At 39.1% G+C, this 23,226-nt stretch overlaps 1 protein-coding gene across 2 annotated transcripts in view; it reads right to left on the bottom strand.

Moving 5' to 3' along the window:
* The window catches only part of CNOT4 (CCR4-NOT transcription complex subunit 4), a 177,990-nt gene extending 155,444 nt beyond the window's left edge, over positions 1–22,546 (bottom strand). Inside the window, exon 1 of one of the 2 annotated variants that reach the window (XM_021002358.2) lies at positions 21,360–22,546. In XM_021002358.2, coding sequence (XP_020858017.2) covers positions 21,360–21,961 — 602 coding nt within the window. In that variant the 5' untranslated portion in view covers positions 21,962–22,546. The remainder of the gene's footprint in view (positions 1–21,359) is intronic. The other variant, XM_021002359.2, reaches the window with a different exon arrangement.
* Positions 22,547–23,226: the final 680 nt, after the last annotated feature.

Here is a 23,226-nt window from a genome sequence, read left to right as displayed (position 1 = left end):
CAATCACTTCCAATGCTTTTGAGTTTAAAATTTTTCTCCCCCTCCCTCCCCAAGACAGCATGCAATCTGATACAGGCTATGCATATACATTCCTATTAAACATATTTTCACATTAGTCATGTTGTCAGTAAGAATTAGAACCAATAGGAGGAACCACCAGAAAGAGGAAACAAAACACAACAGAAGAAAAAATAGCAAACAGTATGCATCGATCTGCATTCAAACTCCATAGCTCTTTCTTCTTTATGGATAGCATTTTCCATCACATGGCCTTTGGAGATGTCTTAGATCCTTGTATTGCTGAGAAGGGTTAAGTTTGTCAATATCAGTCGTCGCACAACATGGCTTTTATTGTGTACAACGTTCTCCTGGTTCTGCTCACTTCACTCAGCATCATTACCTACAAGTCTTTTCAGGTTTTTCTGAATTCTGCTTGCTCATCATTTCTTATAGCACAATAGTATTCTATTACATTCATATACCACAACTTGTTCAGCCATTCTTCAGTTGATGGGCATCCTCTCAATTTCCAATTCTTTGCCACCACGAAAAGAACTGCTATAAATATTTTTGTACATGTGGGTCCTTTTCCCATTTGAACGATCTCTCTGGGATCTCAACATTATTCTTAACTACTTGAGTTCCCTCCTCACTCCACATATTCAACCAGTTGCCATATTTTGCTGTTTCTATGTCTGAATCTTTCTCTCTACTGAAGCACCATCTTAGTTCCAAGCCTTTATCACCTCTCACTTAGACTACTGTAATGGCCACCTAAATGATCTCGCAGCCACAATTCTCCCCTCGCTCCAATCCATCCACCACACAGCTGACATGATTTTCCTGGAAATCCTGACATGGAGACAAGATGGCGGATTGGCAGGAAGCCATACAGAGAGTTTCCCTTCCATTTCCCAAACTCCTCTAAACAAATCTATAAAATGCACCATATCAAATTCTAATGGGGAAATCCAAGAGTAAATCACAGTAAGTCATTTTTCTAACCCAGAACAGCATATAAAGATGGTCACAGAGGTGTGTTAACACTGAGAATAACTTTCTAGTCAAGAGTACAATGCATGAAGCAATACAGTAGAAGCACAGCCTGTGGACCAGAACAACAGGAGGTCCTAGACCCATATGAGGAGCCCCAACATCATGCAGGTGTTGGATACAGGTACTAACCATCAGCTTTATCAATAGAAATGTGGCTAGAAGAGGTGGGGTGGCATATCAGGGTAAGGAGCAGTCACAGGGCAAGGGGCTACGCATGGAGTGAGAAGCACGCAATAGCAGTATGACTTAGCCCCCAAGGGTAGAGAGGAGTCTCAGTTTAAACTTCTAGTCCATTATGAAAAGAAATAATCTAAGCAGGAATCCCAGACCAAAAGGTAGCCTGCAGTTCTGTCACTCCAAACCACCAGAGTTCTCCAGCTGACTGACAGTGTCTGAGTCCAACTGCAGGTCAAGAACTTGCAAAGCTTAGACCAGATGGGTAGTGATCAGAGTTGGCCTAGAATCAGGCCTGAATCAGACCACTTTAGGAATGCTAAGAGTTTGCCAGTCCCCAGCCCAAGATACTGGAATAACATGACATTCAATAACCCAATAAAACAGCAACAGGACCAGCCCAGATCTGACATCCAGGAGTGTGCAAATCTTGGTCATAACATAAAATCCAAAGTTAGAAAATAGGTTGGAAGAATGAACAAAAAAAAAGAATACAACCATAAAAACTATTACGGTGACAGAGACATTCAAGTCACCAACCCAGAAGAAGAGAATAATTCCAAAACATCTACAAGCAAAGTCTCAAAGAAAAATACAGCTTGGACACAAATTCAACAACGATTCCTAGAAGTGATAAAGACAGACATTTTTTAAAGTTCTAAATGTGTTTAATTAAATCAGAGCATTAGAAGCAACAATTGAAAAAGAAATGGAATATATGGAAGAAAGAAATTGGAAAGGGAAATAGGTACAAAACTTTGCCCAAGCCAACAAACTCCCTGATAATCAGAATGAACCAAATAGAAGCCAATGACTCCATGAAACAATAAGAAATAATAAAACAATGACTAATGCTTTTAAAATAGAAGAAAATATAAGATAGCAAAACTGACCTGGAAAATAGGAGGAAAAAAAATGAAGAATCAGTAGACTATCAAGCAGGATTCCAGAGGACCTACATACCTCCTAATAGAAAGGCAAAAGACTCAGGAGTGCAGAATGAGGCTAAATACATATACATACATATATACATATATATATATATATATATATATATATATATATATATATATATATATACACGGACATGGCCAATGTGGAAACCTGTTTTTATTTTTATTTCATTCTTGATAGGAAGCACAGAAAGGAAGATTTTTATTAATTTAAAAAAATTTTTCTTAAAGTGATTTTCCTTTTCCATATTACTCATCTAGTGTCTCCCTTTTGCTTCCAGGATCAAATTAAACTCCTCTGTTTGGTTTTTAAATACCTTACAACCTGGCACCAACTTATCTTTCCAGCCTTATCAAACATTACTCCTCTTCCAGAACTTTATCGAACAGCCAAACTGGTCTTCTCTCTATTCCTCATACATGATACTTTATCTCTGATCTCTATGCCTTTACTCTGGCCCTCTTCCATGCCTAAAAGGCACTTTCTCATAGAACACCTCTGTAGACAGTTCAAGTATCAACTCTTACAGGATACTTTTTCCTAATCTTAACTGCTAGTGTCCTCCCTACCTATCTTGTATTTAACTATCTAATACTTACTTTGTCTTTATTCAGTATATACTCACATGTTCATGTCTCCCTCAAAAGAATTTAAGATCCTTCAGAGTAGCTTCAGAGTAGCTTCCTTTTTTAAATCTATAACCCTAGTACAGTGTTTTGCACATAATAGGTGTTTAATACTTAGTTGAATAAATAACTTTATTATGAGTATACAAACTAAAAAAACTATAGTTAATTGCAACAAAACAACCTTTAAGCTGCCAAACAACATCCTGTTTTAGAATGGAAAACTTGTATCTCTTCTACTTGTCATTTTCCACTTTAGTTAAGATGAGAACTAGACCCTCAATGAAACAAGACAATCCTTTAATTCTTCCCTAATGACTATCTCACTCATCACAGGAGCTGTTCCTAACCTTTTCTTTTCTTCTTAAGCCTCACACACCACTAGTATCTTTCTCCTCTCTGAGCAGAGTATACTTTATTGAGAAAAGAGGCCACTTGTTATAATTCTCTCTTCACTCCTATTCTGTACCTCTAAACTCCTCCTCAATCTCTATCCTCTATTTGTTTGCTCCAATGTCTGATTGAAAAGGAGGCCCTATTCCTCAACTTGACTAACCCCATTATTTATGCCTTTGACTCCATTCCTTCATCTCCTCAGGTAGCATGCCCCAGCAAGCATCCTTTTCCTCTTCCTCATCTAATGTTTCCTTCCTGGCAGTCTAAAGTACCCAGCTCTCTCCCTCCTTCAAAAGCAATATCTTTCTCGATCCTACCATTCCGTTATGCTATTACATGTGTGTATGTATATAATTCAATTCAAAAAAAATTAAGCACCTACTATGTGCCAGACAATGAGCTAAGCACTGGGAATACAAAAAGAGGCAAAAGACAGTCCCTGTCCTGGAGGAGTTTATGATCTAATGGGGGAGACAACATGCAAACAAATAAATACAAAGCAAAAGAGATACAAGATAAATAGGAAACAATTAAAAGAGGGAAAGCATTGGAATTACAAGAGGTTAGGGAAGGCTTCCTGTAGAAGGTGGGACTTTAGCTGAGACCTAAAGAAGCCTGGGAAATCAGTAGTCAGGGCAGAGGAGGGAGAGCATTCCAGGCACCAGGGACAGACAAAGAAAATGCCTGGGGCCAAGAAATAGTGCATCTTATTCATGGAACAGCCAGGAGGCCAGTGTCACTGAATCAAGAACATGTGTGGCAGAGTAAGGTCTAAAAAGACTCGAAAGGCAAGAGGAGGCTAGGTTATGAAAGGTTTTAAATGCCAAACAATATTTTGTATTTGCTCCTGGTGGCAACAGGAAGCCTCTGAAGAGGTTTACTGAGTAGGGGGGAGTGATATGATCAGATTGGTGTTTTAGGAAAATCACAATGGTGACTGAATGGAGAATGGACTGGAGTGGGGAGAGACCTGAGGCAGGCCAATCCCACTAGCAGGCTAATACAATAACCAAAGTAAGGTGTTGAGGGAACTACTCAAGTGTGGTAACAGTGTCAGAAGAGAGAAAGAGGCCTATTTGAGAGATGTTGTAAAGGTGAAATCAACAAGCCTTGGAAACAGATTAGATATGGGGAGTGAGAGATATTAAGGGATCCAGGATGACTCCCAGGTTTCAAGGCTGAGGGACTGGGAAGATTGTATTGCTCTCGACAGTAACAGGGAAGCAAGCTGTTTAAGGGGAAAGATAATGGGTTCTGTTTAAGACATACAGAATTTATATGCATAAGTATAATCTGATGTTATATATGATGTATGTATACACATATATGTATATACAAATACATATGTGCACATACATATATGCATATGTAAAAGTATAAATATGTGTATATAGCTATAATACATACACATCTACATATACACCCTGTGTGCGTGTATGTGTACGCGTGCACTCGCATGTGCTACCTTTCACAGTCAAACCCTTAGAAAAAGTTGTCTACACATTTGCCTCTAATTCCTTTCTTCTCTTTACCCCTTGCAGTCTGGCTTTTGACCATTACAACTAAAACTATTCTCCCCAAAGGTACCAATGATTTTTTAATTGCCAAATCTTATGACTTCTACACAATCCTTCTTGGCATCTTTTCAGCATTTGACATTATTGATCATCTCCTCTCCTCCTGAATTCTCTCAATTTACTAGATCTCTGACATGGCTGCTTAAAGTAGACTCTTACCCAGTCTCCCAATCCTTCTCAAGTCCCTCCCTTACTGGATCATTATCTCTGCCCTGTCCTTCTACTATGTGTGGGGTAAATACAAGGGTTCTTCTTTCCCTTTCTCTACAATAGGTTCCCGAAGTGGAAGATACTGCCCCGTAGGGGAACCTGGAAAGATGGGGGGGAGGGGAGCAATATTAGCCTCTGGTATAATTTGCAACTGAATAAAAATAAGGGGGTGGTGGAAGCATAAGGAAAGAAGATAAAAAAATTTTGAAAAACTGTACATATTTCATCTGTTGTGTAACAGAGTTAAAGTCATAGTGATTACATTTTATTTTCTAAATAAATACAAAATGCAAGTTACAACCTAGCAGTGGTCAAGTCTGCTGATAGGTCTTAACAAGCAAGTGTTGGCAGGTGAACATGTGAATTTTCAGGAAGTCTAGCATGCATGGGCAGGAATATTTGCATGTAATGACTTGTTTACAATACTATACAATTACATGGCACAATACTGCATCATCAAAATTTCAATGCAGGAAAAAACCCACAAATTTACAATAAATTATTAAATTTGAGATGCATTATTTTTTTATTTTATTTTTTTGAAATGACAAATTTTTTTTAAAAACATTACAGGGTTAAGACAGGAGATTTCCAGGGGGGCACTGAGTAATTTTTTTTAAAAGGGGGTGGTAGGCCAAATAAGTGTGGGAACCTCTGCTACATTCTTATGGTGATCTCATCAGCTCTCATGGATTCATTTTACCTCTAGGCAGATGACTCAAATCTATATAGTCTCTCTCTTAAGTTACAAGCCTAAATAACCAACTACCTATTGGATATTCCCAATTAGATGTCCCATAGTCATCTCAACCTTAACATAACCAACACAAAATTCATTTTCTTTTCCACAAATTCTCCCCTCTTCCTAACCTCTATATATATCTGTTGAAGATCACCATCCTTTCTGTCACCCAGGTCTCATCTTTGCTTGATTCTTTACATTCTCTCATCCTCCACAACCAATCAGTTACCAAGTCTTCTATCTCCTTTTACAAAGTCACCACTCTAGTTCAAGTTCTCATTATCTCTCATCTACACAAGAGTCTCCCCTCTTCATTCCAGACTATTCTATGTAATGGCTAAAATGATCTTCCTAAAGCACAAGTCTGACAATGTCACTCCCTGACCCCAGTGTCTCCCAAATGTCTAGCATAAAGAGCAAGCTTTCACAATCTGGCTATAGCCTATCTTTTGCGGCCAAACTGTCCCACTTGCTCTTTCACCTCTCCCTTCCCTGCACCTTCATACAGGCTGTCATATATGTCTAGAATGAAAAGCTTCCTCACTCTAGTTTCCTTAAAGACTCAGCTCAACTGCCCCTTCCCCTTCCTACCCAAAGCTGATCCTGATTCCCCACTTGTTAGTGTGCCCTCATCCCTGGAAATTACTTTGAACTTATACTTTCATGTTATTCCCCAACATTCAACAAATTAAAAGTAAACTTCTTGAGAACAGAAATTGGGTTGGTTTTTGTTTTGTTTTGTTTTTTGTCTTTGTATCTCCACTGAGGCTTACCACATGTTTACTGAATAAATGACTACATCACCAACTCCTCATTAATCATTAGTTGTACTCCTCTGATTATATACCTTTTAATCCTTTTTCTGAGCATCACTCCCCTTTTTCCCCACCTCAACTCTCTCTCTACTTCCAAGCCACCCCAAATCATCTTTCTTATGCTTTAAGATCAGGCCACTTCTCCTGTGAAAAAAAAATGTTTAAGGGTTCCTTATTGTTTCCTAAATTGAGTTCAACTTCACCTGCTGGCTATTAAAGATCATCCAAAATGTTAGTCAACGAACTCTCTTCACCAGTTGAATTCCTGTCCATTAAAATGATACCTCCTCCTAAGAAACCTCTCTTGATATCTTTTTCATTCACAAAACTGTATCCAGATCTGAAAGAAATCTTAGAGATTATCTAGTCCAACCTCCTTGTTTTTAAAAATTAGTTATCTTAGACCCAAAGAGGTGAAATAATTTGTCCAAGGTCAGAAAGACAGCAAATAAAAATGCTAGAATCTGAACTCAGATCCTGACTCTGAATCTACTGCCCTTCCCATTCTATTGTAGTCATTTGTCTGTTTTATCATCTTTTTAAATTGCGGAACTCCATGAAAGCAAGGTCTATTTCTCTGCAGAAAGCATTAAAAAATATGGGTTTGAATCCCTGATGTACCACTTATTAACTGTATGAACTTAAACAAGTCATTTAACATCTCTTGGCCTAAGTTGCCTCACTTATAAAATGAGGGAGTTGAACTAAAATGACCTGTAACAACTCTTCTAACTTTAAAGCTATGGCTCTATGACCCCAGAACCTAGCACATTACTCAGCACACAGTAGGTACTTAATATATTTGCTGAATGCTAAAAGTTCTAAGAAAGATGGCTGACCAAGAATCAGTGCTAATGATAAAATAGTTAAGAAAATTCTGATTAAATAAAAAGGATAAATATAAATTTATTTTCACATTCTGCTATTATTTCTCCATATAACTGAATAATAAAATCTTCAAATAATATATCGATAATAAAGGAAGAAAGAGAAAGGTTGGAGGTGCATCATAACTCACACCTACATTCAGTTTACGGTTTGCAAAGTTCTTTTCTCACAACACCCTGTGAGGTATGTAATGCAAGTGTAATTATCCCTATTTTATAGATGAGAAGATCAGTTGAGAGATTAGGTGGCCTTGTCCAGGATCATAGGATCATAGAGTTTTCTAGTCCAAGCACCTCATAAGAACTTGAGATGTGAGTGACTTAGACTAAATGGCAGAAACATAATTTAAGCTAAAGTCTTTTAATTCTGTATCCAACACTCCATTTCACCATACTATGCCCAATAACTACAGATATAGATATCTCCATATTAACTGGTGAGGAAACAGGCTAAACTGAGCGGATGTACTAGGGAAATAAGTTCTTTAGAGGAAATTGTTGGCAGCCTTCCCAAACTTTCCCAATTTCTTAAGCCAAAAAAAAGATGTTCTTTGGTCACTTTAAATGTATGTTCTTAGTAGGAGTAATAACAAATATAGCCAGAATTCACAAGGCTGGAGATGAAAATCCAGTCACTGAAAATTTTATGTTTAACCACATAAAGTCTCTTAAATTAGCCCTTTCCACCGAATGCTCATTAAGGCACATATGCCAAAAATCAGAATGAAAGATTTTCAGTCACACAGCAGCTGCCATCAGGGGCTCTCAGAAAATTTGCAAAGCATGCAAAGCTTTTCTTCAGCACAATCCTACTCCCTTTGGAACCCCACTCCCCAAAATACTGGCACACTATCTTCTGTCAGTCCTCTACTCTACCTAAAGCCTGCCCTCCTGTTCCAAAAATTACTCCTTTCTTCCTTCTATCCTGCATATTTCTTCTCGGTGTTGATGTGATGGAGTCCAAAGGCCTAGATTCCAAATTCTAACTCTGATACAACTGTACACCATTGGTCAGATCACCTAACCTCTATACAGAGCTCAGTCTCCTCATCCACAAAATAAGATTGGCCTCAACCACTTCCATTGTCCCTTCCAGCTCTCAAGATCCCTAACTGTCTGATTTAAATAATTCAGACAATGATATGAAAAAAAATTGGTTCCAATGGAGGGAAGGGAAGGAGAGGGGTGAGGGGAGGAAATGATTTTCCAATTTAAAGAAGTTGATTAACCCATGTGAATCTTTAAGTCTCTGAATATGTGTGGATTACCTATTTATTTTTAATCAGCCCATCATAAAGAATTCTGAAATACACAGAACTTCGGGTAGGGAGGAAGGAGACATCATTCCATCATTCATCACTTTCATTTTCAAATCCATGAGTTCAAATCCGGCCTCAAACACATAACACTTACTAGCTGTGTGACCCTGGGCAAGTCACTTAACCCCACTGCCTAGCTAAAAAAAAAAAAAAAAGGAATAAGCCACCCTCCATCAATAATTATCACACACAAAACATGTGGATCCAGTCTTTTTAACCAAAGCCAGAATGCTGAAAACACTTTTAAAACAATTCTGCAAGAATGGAATGGCTTTTTTTTTCCACTGCAAAAAACTCTGGAACACATAACTAAATTGGATAAATAAGCAAAAAATAAAGATATGTCATGGTGAAAGGCTCAAGAAGGTCTTAGCAAACACTCCAAGAGTGAGAGAAAATGTTTTCCATGAAATGTTACACTGCACAATATCTTTAATCATTATTATTTACCTAGCACTGTTTATAGCACTTTCAAAAAATATAGAAAAGAAAACCAGAGAAAACTGCTAGGGAAAAATTAAGATGAATTTAATATAAAGCTTTTAAGAACCACACCCATGTCTACTTCTCTCTCTTCTGAATTCCTCCAAACACAAGACTTATGTTCTAAATGTTCAGAAGAAAAATAGAGGGCAGCGAGGTGACACAATGGATTGAGCACTAGCCGTGGATTCGGGAGGACCTGAGTTCAAATCTGGCCTCAGACACATAATACTAGCTGTGTGACCCTGGGCAAGTCACTTAACCCCACTGCCTAACCAAAAAAAAAAAAAAAAAAGAAAAAAGAAAGTAGAAAAATAGAAACCATGCTTTATTTCATGTACATGATATTAAAGAGTTGCACTATATAACTTTCAATAAAGTAATAACTTAGCGACATTCACATTTTTCTTCAGCTTTAAGACAGAGTCAATAGAAGTACAAAATTAAACAGCTTACAAATTCCATAATGTAATAGAGCAAATATGTTATACTGAAACTACACAATAAATGCAAAAAGTTGACTTAATGAAAGGTCAACAAAAGAAACAAAAAGCAAAGGCTTTTTTTGACTTCAAAGAAAATAAAGCTCAAATAATACAACCAAAAATTAATATGACTTAGTGCTCAAGGTTTCAAAAAAAAGGAAAAAAGCATGCACCTTTGGAAAACATAACTACATGGAAGAATAAACTGTCATTTCACCATGTCCCTGAATCCTTCTTCCTGCTGACCTAACCTTATGGCCTCAAGCAATGAGGCGGAGCTAGTAAGATTGAGTCTTACACTTCACCAGGAATTTTCTCTCTACTCAGGCCAATTTTAAATATAAATATTAAGAAATATCATAATAGGCAACTAGGTATAAGCTATTCAAATACAGTTAGCTTCCCTGTGTTAATTCCTTTTCAACTAATAGCTATGTAAAGCAGTAGGTGAACCATTAAGTTTATCTTGTGAATGGTGTATATTCTATTTTTTTTAAAAAGCTGCTTCTTTCCCTTTCAAATTTCCACACACCTATCCCCAAAAGAATAAAATTAAAATTATTTTTATACTACTAATTAATTTTTTCTACTGGAATTTTTTTTGTGATTGTAAATTGAGCAATCATGTATCATTTCCTTTTGTAAAAACTTGCATCTGGGAAAACAAATAGCAACTTGCTAAGCAAAAATGAATCTATCCCATTTCTCCAGTCCGCTAGGCTTGACTTCTGTCTTCTTTCATTCCTCAGATCCAACCAACCAGTAAATTCTGTCACAGTAACTGACCTTTACACACTATTTTTAAAGTCTGCCTTACATACATTTCACTCGATCTTCACCACCACCACTATGAGGTACTACAGATCTATCACACAGATAATACTGTATTACAGTACTACTGATAACACTCCTATTTTATAGAGAAGGAAACAGAGTCTGAGAAGTTAAGTGATTTGCAGAGCTAGTAAATGTGGCAACATTCATCTATGGCAGCCTGAGAATCACCCTCTCAGGATTTCTTCCTAATATTTCAAATTCATCCTTCATCTTCATCCTTATTGTTCCTGCCCTGGTCAAGTGCTTAGTACATCATATCTGGACTATGGCAATAGTTTCTTAGTTTGTCATCATGTCTGCAATCCATTCCATACACATGGATTTGAGATTTCGTCAATATGGGCACTCTCTCTAACCATGCTGACTGCAGCCCATCCATGCGTACCCATCTTGGACAACTCTTGCCATGCCCTCCCTTAAGTTCAACAAAGAAGGTTCATTTAACATGCTAGGGACCTTTATTCAGATCTTTTGACACTGCATGAATACCAATGCAGTACATGAACAATCAGTTACTCCTTGAGGTCCAACCAGCATTTTTTCCTCAAAAAAATTTTCGCTGATGGCATATTACTCCAGCAGTTCCAAACACTTTTAGTCTCAGGACCCCTTTTATAGTAAAAATTACTGAGGATGCCCCAAAGAGCTTCCTTTTTTTATGTGGGTTATATCTATATTTACTCAATGAGAATTAACAGCACCTTAATGTTACTATGAAAATAGTTTTGACTTTGAGGACCTTCTAGAAGGATCCTGGGGAACCTTAAGGTTCCCCATACCACATGTTGAGAACTTTTGCCTTATTCCATTTTTCCAGAGCTAGTCCCCAAGATATGGCATAATGTATCCACTGTACCATACTGCCTACCAGGAAGAATTGAGCTAAAGTCTGCTTCTGGCACATATGAAAGTTGTCTACTTTAGTAGAAAGAGTTTACAAGACTGGAGTTCCCTACACTGAAGAAATCAGAAATGAAGGCTAAAACAAATGTTGCAGATTGTTCCTATCCACTATGCACCTCTCTACTGACATTTGAGTGATTTTAATTTCTGTGCTTTGAAGACTGAGATTCCAAGATTCAAAGCCATAACTAAGGGGAAACCACTGTAGCTGAAAAGATGGACCTCTGTTTCAGAGCTCTGAATCTACTTGAAGAACTGCAATTTCCCAAAGACAATCTTGCCTGCTTTCCTTTTTGATCCTGAGCCCAACACACTGTGCATTTGTACCCCTATAACATACTGATGGACATCTTCCATTGGTTGTCTACTCAAAAGCACATCATAATCTGCACAATAGGAATTCTTCATCTACTTGTTTCTCCTGTGTGGATAATTAGGCCCAACTCGAGTAACTGTGGATGAACCTTACTTATCTAACAGGTTCTGCAATGTTCCCAAGCTCGATGCCATTCACCAAAAGAGAGACAGAGAGAGAAAGAGAGAAAATTCAGAAAACTTCACCAAATATGGGAATCCCTCACTTATGTTGGTCATCAGATAAATTTTCTTATTAATGTCATCATGGCATTCTTCCTGCTTAATAACCTGTGATGGCTCCCTATTGCAGATCACATCAAATCAACTCTTTTCTCCTCCTAGAATTTGCCTGCTCACTTATTCCTTTTCTCTCATGTTGACTTGTTATTGTACAATTGTTTTTCAGTCATGTCTGATTCTTCATGACCCTATCTGGGATTTACTTAGAAGAGATAATGTACTGGTTTGCCATTTCCTTCTCCAGCTCATTTTACAGATGAGGAACTGAGGCAAACAGGGTTAAGTGACTTGCCCACGGTCAAATAGCTAGTAAGTGGCTGAGGCTGGACTTCAACTCAGGTCTTCCTGATTCCAGAGCCTGGTGCTCTATCCACTGCATCACTGAGCTAGCTACCCAGTCTCATGTTGAATGTCTCCCCAAATACTGGCTTTACTTAATTCTATGATTCCTGTCCAAATGTTCCTTATTCTTAAAAAAAATTCACTTGAACCTGCCATGACCTTAAACTAGAATCCTAACAGCTCTCCTTTTCGCTGCCAATATCTTAGTGTTATCTATTCTCTCTCTCCCTCCTTTCTCTATTACCTTTTGAGAGTAGTTTCAGTAGAGTAGTAGGATTAAGAAAGGGGTAGGTGGTGGTGGTGTTCAGTCAAGTCTGACTCTTCCTGATCCCATTTGGGGTTTTCCTGGCAAAGATACTGGAGTGGTTTGCCACTGTACCACCTAGCTGTAGGTGTTAACTTCAAAGGCCTTTTCTCAGAGCACATCTCTTAAACCTTTCCAGTTTTTGAATTAGACGTTCTTCCTAGATATTCTCTCCTCCCTTGGCTTTCATGACAATGCTTTCTTCAGGTGTTTCTACCTGTCTGATAATTCCTTCTCAATCTCCTTAGGTATATCTAGCCCTTCACACTTAATTAAGTGTGGGTTTTCTCCAAGTCTTTATCCTCAATCTTCTCCCAATTGCTCTAAACCCTATCCCTTGGGTGATCTTATCTGTTCCTGTTGACTATCTCTATGCAATTAACCCCAAAATTTCTCAACCTAATCTCCCATCTTAACTCCAGTACTCCATCAACAAGGGCAATGCTGGATATTTCCATATGGCTATCCCTTTGGCATTTCAAACTTATTACCTTCTCCCCTTGAACTCTGTCTACCTTCAGACTCCTCTCTACTTCTGCTAAGGTTGCCACTGTCTGTCTATTCATCAAGATTCATAACTTCAGTCACTCTTGACTCCTCCCTTTTGTCTTCTCAGCTATAGAGAATAGGGAATCGTGAGCTGGAGCTGGTGTCAGGAAGACCTAGGTTGAGATTCCACATTCAACCCTTGATAGCTGTATAACCCTGGGCAAGTCACTTGACTTCTCTCAACCAAAGTTTCCTCATTTGGAAAACTGGGATAATGCTGGCACCTACATCACAGGGTTAATGGGAGGTTCAAATGAGATATTGTTTCAAACCTTAAAGTGCTATATGAACGTCACATGCTGCTGCTGCTGCATGTGACTCTTCCCCTGCAGAACAGGCCATCAAGTACTATCAGTTCCACCTCTACAACATCTCTTTCTACCCTCTCTTCACTCAAATAGCCATTGCCCTGGTTCTGTCCTCTTCTCAATCCTCACCTAGATTATTAAAACAGCCCCATAACTGGTTTTCTTGTTTCTCACAGCTTCCCTCACTAATCCATCTGCCAAAAAGTAGCCTGAAATAATCTTCACAAGTCATAGGTCTGATCATATTCTCTTGCTCAAAAACTTTCAATAGTTTTCTCTGGTCTTTTTATAATAAACTGCTCAGCCTGCCTCTTAAGGCCCTTTGTCATCTGGTACCAATCTAACATTTCATATTATTTCCTTTCATGAACTCAAATTCCAATTGGACTACTAACCCTTCCAGAAACCTTCATGAATTCAAATAAGTTACCATCTCTCCAAGTAGAACACATGCCCTCTCTCATCTCCAAGCCTAAAATTTCTTATCTTCTTCCAAGGCTCACCTCAAGTATTACCTCCTCAATGAAACCGTCTTGATTTCCCAATTTAGCTTCCTTTCACTCTTAAATAACTTTATATTTTTATCTGCATCTCAATCATGCATCTTACCACACCAACACCAAGTAAAATACCAATACTCTGATGGCAGGAGTTGGCTGTTTCATGTTTGCCTCCGCACTCCCCATACCTAAAAAGTACCTTCCACAAAGAGGGGACTTAATGATGAATTTAACTGGAAGTGATAACTCTCTATGATCTAGCCCAATTTTCCTTTACAAAGTTTTCTACAACTCTTCCAAATCAATTTTCCATTCTAGACAAACAAGTCTCTTACTATCATCTACTCACACCATGCTTCTTCCTACTTACAGGAATTCCCCAGGCTTGGGATATCATTAATATCTAAACCCTCTCCATTCTTCAAGTTCCACACTCACCAGGAAGCCTTAGCCCACATTACTCTCCCACTTTCTGAACCTCTACTGTACTCCGTGTGCACAGTACAGAGTAACTTGTATTTTCCCTTTTTATATATTAAAAAGTCTTCTCAATTGGATCATAGGCTGTTTTATATAAAACTCTTGCAATCCCCTCACCATCTTACAAAACACATAGGTACTGACCCTGACTGTTAATATTACTTCAATGGATCTCTGATCCCATCAATACAGGTAACTCCCTCTAACAAAGTAAATGAGAAACTACCCCTGGCCCTTTTATTCTGTGCAATTCTTATCTATATCACCCAGTAAATCCTCCACAAAGGATCCACCCAACTGACTAGGAGACTCTCACTAAGTCCCTTAACACTCTTTCCATAATGAAAGTTCAATGTCACAAGTCTCAGAAAAAGTTTCTTTACTTCACAATCAAGGGCAAAAATCAAAAACAGTTTGCAAATATATTCACTCTGAATGACTACCTTAGCCCTTATGCATAAGTTTCCTGGAATTTTTTTTCCAGAGTACATGGTGGTGTGGTAGCCCAAGACTACCACTGCTAAAAATTTGCAAAAAAGTATTACATTAAAGACAGAGAAAAATCAAAATGCAGGTGGCAGAAAAAGTGTCACTATCAAAAGCAGTTTCACAAGATTATAGCTTTTGAAGGGACCTAAAAGATCAGATTGTGAAACCCTCTAATTTTCAAAGGAGGAAACTGAAGCCTTAAGAGGCTAAATGATTTGCCCAAAGCCATATTGGTAGTCAGTCACAGAGCAGGAATCTGAACCTAGGACCCCCCTGACTCTAAATCCAGATTTCTTTCCACCTAGTCTTGCTGCTTTATTACTCCCAAACTCAATAAACTCTAGTGGCTCTCTATCACTTCCAGAATCAAATACAAAAATCTTCTGTTTGGTATTCAAAACCCTTCATAACCTAGCCTCCTGCAGCTACTTTTCCAATCTTTTTATGCCTTTCAGTCCCCACCATATCAGGTACTCTGAGAACCAGTGGCACTGGCCTCCTTGATATTCCATGAATGAGAATTCCATCTCTCAGCTCCACAAATTTTCTCTGGCTACCTCCCATGCCTGGAATTGGCCCTCCTAATCTTTGCCTTCTGGTGTCCCTGGCTTCCTTCAAGTCCCAGCTAAAATCTCACCATGTAGAGAACGCCTTTCCCAATCCCTCTTAATTCTAATGCCTTTCCTCAGTAACCTGTATATGGCTTGTTTGTACATATTTGTTGCTTGTTGTCTCCCTCATTAGATCCCCAAAGGCAAAATCCATCTTTTTTGCCTTTCTTTGATTCCCCAGAGCTTAGCACAGTACTTGAAACTCAGCAAGCTTACTAACTGACCATTTCATCATTTTCATTTATTCCAGGCTCCACAATTATTGCTATAATCAAACCTGCAAGAAATCAAAACTCAATTGGTAGAAAGTGAAGGAGAAAGGAAAAAGTGGAACTGATAAATCAGGCAGTGACCAGGATTCCACATTGTGATGGCACTAAGGTCACTCAACAGTACAAAGAATGAATGTTTAGTATTGCAAATACCCAAAACTGGCACTTCTTTTTATTCCAAGAAGTAAAAAAAAAAATTCCTAAGAAATTTCAGATATTTGGCACAAAGGCAAAATGTCTACTTGTTGCTGCTAAGGAAATACTCTGCTCCTTTGATGTTTCAGCTAATAGCTGTTTTACAAAACTTGATAACTACTTTCTTCAAAAAATTACTTTCTACTCTGCCAAAAGCAGCAGCCCAACACACTCCTATTTTCTGATTCAGATAACATATTTTTTGGAAATCTCATTACCTTTTGGTTTCTTAATAGAAAATAACCCTTTTTAATTTCAAAATTGAATTCATGGGTTAATACAAGAAAAGTTTAACTTTTCTGTTTTCCTTTTCTGTCCACCGTTTTCTAAATACTCAAGATCAACAAGCATTTATTAAGTGCCCAACTATGTGCCAGGCACCATGCTATGCAATGAGCATCCAAAGACAAAAATAATCCATCCTTACCCTCAGGGAGCTTAAGAAGAGCTATCACTGCTAAAGAAAAGATTTGCTTCTAAATTATTACTGTATCTGTAAAAAAGCAAGGCTTCACTCTTATCAATATGAGATACAGAAGACAGAAACACCATCACTACTACAAGTCATCTAATGCACTTAAAATTTGAATTCTATAAGGTTACCAATTTTTTATTTTTTAAAAAAAGGAAAAATAGCAATCTAATGACCATGAAGTAACCTTCAAAAATAAGCTGCCCACACAAATAGTTCTACCTGATGCTCAAAAGACATCACCTAATCTCCTACCCCCAAGTCTTCTTACCAACTAAACTAATAGGGCTTTTGTTTTTTAAGCTGCAAAAAAATTCACCAATGATAGATGATTTCCCCATAGGAAAAGTTCCTACAAGCAATACCATAGTGTTTAAACCTTATTTTCTTTTATGATTTCCATTTTTAACCTCTTCTCCCTGTCCCTGCCAAAACACTGTGAAAAAGGAATGTCTGTCAAGATTTGTTTCAATCTACTACAGTTGCAAAAACTGACATCATTTCATCACTTTGTAAGAAACCTTCTAAAAGTGCAATGTAACAAAATTAAAGGCCTTAAAGTTTTGAACAAAGTTCTTCTGAGAATCCTATAAAATTGCTGTATAAACCAATATGCTTAATGGTAACATGTCTGCAGCCTTTACAACTTTTTTTGCACTTTTTACAAATTAAAAGAAAGGGGCAGCTAAGTGGCTGAGTGGATAGAGTACCGGCCCTGAAGTCAGGAGGACCTGAGTTCAAATTCTGCCTCAGACATATAACACTCATTAGCTGTGTGACTCAGGGCAAGTCACTTAACCCCAACTGCCTCACCAAAAAAAAAGAGTCTACAAATTAAAAGACAAGAAAAATGAAACAGAAGATAAAGCTCCACCACCATAATCTTTTACATGAAGAATCAAACACATTACTAAGCCTTATAAAAATCAAAATGGGGATTTGCACACAAATTTTTCCAAACGCTACTGGGCTCTCATAATTTTTACAATTTTAGAATGTTAACTAAGCTTCTTCCAGCACATGTTCTTCTTGTGTGGTAAACAGTACTTGAGTCTTGCCTAGAAGAAGAAATCCTTTGGGCAAATTATACAGTGCATTTTAGTTATGATGTTTAAGGAACAGTAGAAATATCCATGTAACCCAATTTCCTATGTTCACTGATCTTTAATCACTGAAGTTGGATCCTGTCACTTTCCTCCCAAAAAGCCCAAAAGGGACTATTTACTGATAAAAGCTAACTGAATCTTATGCAGAGTCTGAAGTCAAGTTCTTGGCTTATGAAAAAATCACCTTAACCTAATGGTCTCTTTTTTTAAATGATGAAAATTAGTTTCAGTAGCTTTAAATCAATGCAACAAACATAGCCTACATAAAACTGCATTCCTAAAAACAACTGGTATTTTATGTTTGGAAACCACTTTTTATTTTCTCATTTAAGCCTCACCACAACTCGGAGGGGCAGGTACGATAGAAGTTATCAGCACCAGATTAAAGATGAAGAAGCTGAACCTGAAAAATTTAAGTGACCATTTAAGTCCATGATCATATAACCAGTGTCAAAAGGTTACAAACCCAGTGAGTGCCTCCTGAATGAGTTCAGGACTCTTTTCCACTACCTGATGCTTTATCCATTACACAATGATGCTTCTCATTCTTTTAAAACTGTCATTTTGGGGGGGCGAGAAGGGGAGATAGGGAAGATGCCTTTAAATAAACTAAATTACCTGTATTACCCAAATTATCAGTACTAAGAAGCTATCCACCATCAATAAGGACCTGTAAGATTATTTTCATATCAAAATTTTCCCATTCAGGCAGATCACTATTAAGCAACAATTTATTTCTTTTACACAAAAATGTCTGCATGTTAACACCAGTACAAACATTCTAAACTGAATCTGAAGGCTATAAAGAAGCAATTTCATTTTTCTGTAAATTCCACTATGAAACTGGATTTGTCTCAACCTCCAGAGCTAAAAGTTTTAGTTGGAGGCAGTATGGAAACCCAAATTTTTTAACTACCCTACTTTAAATTATTTACGCTTATCATGCAACTTTCTTTGAAATAATCTATTCATCTCAAGGACAGAACTAGTAAGAATTCCTGCAATGACAGAACATGCCCAACTGTTCAAAGAAAACCATGACAAATATGAAGGTATAATGCCTGAAAATAAACTATATGACAATGTTTTAGAAATCTAATTTACTATTCCCTAACAAAATGAGATATTACAGTCCTTAGCTACCCAAAAGAAACTCACTTTAAATGCAGAATGCTAAAACTAAGAATTTGTGTATTTAAAGGCAATAAAAACAAATGAAGATAATAATTTGTCGTTGAATTCTTAAGGAATATATTTAATGGAGAATCAATGGGAAAAGTCTTTAAAAAGAAAATGGCCAAATTACTGCGCACCTCTTGCCATGCAAAAGTAGTATTCTCCTAGAAGAGACTACTTGCATTTCAGTCAAGCTTGACTGACAAACATTTTTAAATCTGACAGTGTATAAGGTTTGTTTATGAACTGGAAAGCTTTCCATTATACTATCAGGAAGAAACCTGATGACTTCCAATACTGATGATCAATCTTATTATCAGGACTCTACCCCAAAACTAATCCTTATTTCAAGGAAACTGCAGGATATAATGGTTTCTCCATTAACTTTCATCAGTATTTTAATGATAGAGGGAGGAGACAAATTAGGAGCCTGAGGGGTTGAAAAGGAAAAAGAGGTTAAGGAAAAGATCAGCTAGTCTAACTTTTGACTCCATTTTTTGCCACAACTGTCAGAGCCTAGAATATTGTGATGAATACAGGGTTGTCAGGGTCTGCCTTTTAAAATTAAATCCACACCAACACCACACAGAGATTTGGAAGTGAATCAAACTTTGTGGGTGTTTGCTTGTGAACTACTTTTGAAAGTAAAAGATATACTAGTTGATGGACATTATACCTTCCAACCCATTTTCTAAGGATACTGCTTAAATATAAAAGATCACATCACAGACTAATTTGCTTTTCTGTTATTTGTGTATTATTACAGCGAACTCTTCTAAAATGCAAAGTCATATTATTTTTTACTTTCTATTTTTGTTTTTCTAAAAGCACTTTTATAGGAACTAACCACACTCCCTCCAATCTATCTGTTCTTTTCATTGAAGTCAGTTTCACTGACAGTGTCACCAGAACCATGCATGGATACAGTTTTATCATTTCTCTTAACCTAGCTCCACTGTCAGGTTAAAAATAAACAAATGTGTTAGATTTTTCAAGAAAAAGTATTCTGTTCAGACAACTGCCATATTGGAAGTTAAAAGAAAAAAAAAGACTTGCTATTAATTCCCCCCCAAAATACAACTACTAACCAAATCTAATCTGAACTACAGAGAAAATTTCCATCCAAATCCCAAGCAAACTAGATAAGTGACAAATTAAACCATATTTTCAGACATCCAGTCACCTAGTCAGCTGTCAATTATGGAAGAGAACAGAGGCATGGAAAAATCCAAAGTAGTAATCAAAAAATCATTTATATTTAGCTTTTCAATGCTTGTGTGTGCCAGAGTTACCTTCTTTTGTATCATTTGGGGTAATATGGTAAATAATTTACATAATCTGAGCATATACCAAATAGCTGAAGGCGGCAAATCAGAGAAGCACACTAAATAGGCTAGCAGTCTAAAATGAAAAGATTTGTCAAAGACTGGTAAAAGCAGTTAATGCGCACATGGATAATTGAAAGTAAAATGAAAAGACTTGCTTTCCTTAATTTAAAATTTGAGCAATCTGCTTAAAATTTCCCAAAATGGTATTTCCTGCTTACACTGTCATTCAAACCCCCAGTTCTTTTACTCTCTAAAAGTCCCAGTAAGCATGGCCAAACACGGGACATCCTCCCTTCAGGAACTAAAGATTTAAAGACTTTAACTAAAGAAATAGGGGGAAATAAGAGCAGCCGGCTTATAGAGAAAAGAGGCGGGGGAGGTGAATGAACAGCAGCTTTAAGACAGTTAAGGAACTAGATTAAGGTGAAATAAGTGCTTAAAGGGTAGCATGGGCCAGGACAGGAGTCCAAGAAAGCCTGTAAATGGGCAGCAGCAGCAGCAGCAGCAGCAGCAGCAGTTATCCCGGGGCAGGTGTACCAGTGTGCTGGCTGAAAGCAGCAGCTCCGGGGCGTCAGAAGGGGTAAGGGGTCCATGTCCGGAGTGACGGCAGTGGGGCAGATAACAATTACCAGCCCTGGCCGTGGAATTAATGTGCAGCAAGCAATAGGAGCGAGAGTGGAGGTGATGTTAGTTACAGGGATGGGGGGAGCGAAGGCTCCGGAGAACGGCTGAGACCAAAGGCATAGGGAGTTTGGGGAAACATGCAGTATCAGCCCCTAGTCTTCTGTCCCAAAAAGAAGGCAGGGGAGAAGGGGGGGGAGGGAGGAGCTATACAGGCCCCCCCCATGGAAGAGGCTTTCTAAGGAGGCTCCAGCTCGCCCCAGCCTCCTCCTCTTGCTGCTGCTGCTGAAGCCGCCGTTGCTGCCGCCGCCTCGCTCCCTTTTCCTGGTGGCGGCTGGGGAACCGAAGGGGGAGGAAGAGAAGGAGGAGGAGGAGGAAGACGAGGAGGAGGAGGGTGAAGAAGAGGCAGGGGGTGGGGTATGTGTTGGGGGGTGGGGGGGCGGTGCGGCCTGCACAGTCCCCGCGAAGCCTCCGCGCTCTCGTAGCCGGCCAGCCTCCGGCTCCCCCTAAGCCCAGCCCCGCAGACACCCACCCGCCTTCCGCACCTCGCTTTCTCCTCCTCCCGAGCCCACGGGCTGGCGCGTCCTCGCAAGCGACTGCTGAGCGGCTGCCGGGGGAGGCCTCGTCGGGACCGGGCTGGATGGCTCCTCCAAGTCCGACCTTTACGGCTGAGAGGGGGACTCTCGGCTTTCCGTGGGTTCCACAGCCGGACGGGCCACCATCTTACATTAGGGTAAGACTGCTCCGGCCCTCTTGCGCAGGCGCACACGGACCCAGCCGGGAAGGGGGGAGGGGGGAACCGCGGGAGGAGAAGGAGGTGGCTCCGACTCGTCTCGCTGCACGCTGGGAGTTGTAGTGCTTCGGCAGCAACCGCCCAGTTGCAAGCCGGGAATTGAAGTTCCCTTCCCTCTCTTCTTTTCCTTCTTCGAAGGGAGAGCGGGTGGAGTGGTGGGCAGATCTCACGTGGCTTCCTAAACTGCTGACTGCCCTGGCCCTTCCCTACCCTCTCCGCGAGCTTGTAGCGCTCCGGTATCATTTGATTGTGGGTTTTCGTTACTGCTATGTTTTTTCCCCTGTTTGCTGAAATGCGGCAATCAGGGTTGCCCGTGGCATCCAGGAGCAAGTTGCCAAGATTGGGAGAAGACATAACCTCCCCTGCTCGTTTACTCTAGAAAATGGGAGGATTACGGAGGAAACCGGGACCGAATGAGAAGCTAACATTAAAAATCGAACACTAGGGGTGGTCTATGATGCCGGGTCCCAGATGAGTAGGATTACCATTAGAATTGAGTTAATGCGCACGGAGCGTGAGCGAATATATAGTAACAGTTAAAGGATCTGTTTTCCCCTTTACACCTAAGCTATAGTCAACGTTTCCTCCTTTTTAGCGATAGTAACAAAATGCAAAATGTTCTTCTTCGGTTTCTTCCGAAGCGTACGAAAAAAGCTAGCTGCACATGCAGAAATATGTGAGTTGACGTGCAAGCACGCGAGAGCTCACTTTGCCAAGGGTGGGGTGGCAGACCTGCGGTGGACTAGACCGTGCTTCTGGTCAAACTATTGCCGCTCCACTCTTTTGCTTATCTTTTCCCCTCTTTCCCCCCAGCCTGCCCATGAAGCTGCAAAAATGGCTGGCTAGCCTTGTAAAAGTCCTCATGATTCAAAAAGCATCCAGTTCAAACGCCCCTACCGTTTGTGACATCCAGCACCCTAAAACGAAGGTTCAGCAGTCTCTTCTGCTTGCCCTTGTGATACTAGATATGGGTCCAGTGGTAAAGCAATAGTTTCAAGTTCCACAGCTTCCGCCTAGACAATTCTTGCCTGACTCTCTCAGGCTCCCCCTTCTGTAAATAGAAGTGACGCTACTTTGACAGGTCCGCGAAGGCTGAAACTGCCTTTAGCATTTTTTTCCCTACCGTTCCCAACTAAAAAGAGCCACAGAATTATAGAATTTTGGAAATAGAAGAGATATTAGAGATAATTTAATCCCACCCATTCTCTTTACAGATGGGCAAACTACATGTGGATCATAACCATCAAAAGAAGAGCATTAGCATAGCTATAAGAAAAAATGAGAAAAAGTTCTCTGAAAAGTTGAAAACAGCTTCCGTAAGAATGTATATAAAATGTAAGATATAATTAGATGCACAATAAATACTTGTTGACTGATGCAATGTTTGGAAAGTACTTTGAAAGTCTTTTTTTTAAGTATATATACTAAAGTTGTGTATTATTAGTGGTTAAAAGTACCAGTTCCTTACCTACCACAAAGTAAGTATTGTGTTGAAAGAACCTCCTCCTTTATCGTTCAACCTATTTTCCTTTTTGCTACAATCAGTAAAGTAGGAGAAAAGTGTCAGTGACGTCTCCACCAAGAGAAATCCTCCGGCCCACCCGCCGTCAATTTGACAC

The sequence above is a fragment of the Phascolarctos cinereus genome, unplaced genomic scaffold (assembly GCF_003287225.1).
Source record: "Phascolarctos cinereus isolate Bilbo 61053 unplaced genomic scaffold, phaCin_HiC Scaffold_1;HRSCAF=81, whole genome shotgun sequence".
Taxonomy (NCBI): domain Eukaryota; kingdom Metazoa; phylum Chordata; class Mammalia; order Diprotodontia; family Phascolarctidae; genus Phascolarctos; species Phascolarctos cinereus.
The sequence above is the reverse complement of the archived record's forward strand: the minus strand, read 5'-3'. Positions and strand labels throughout refer to the sequence as shown.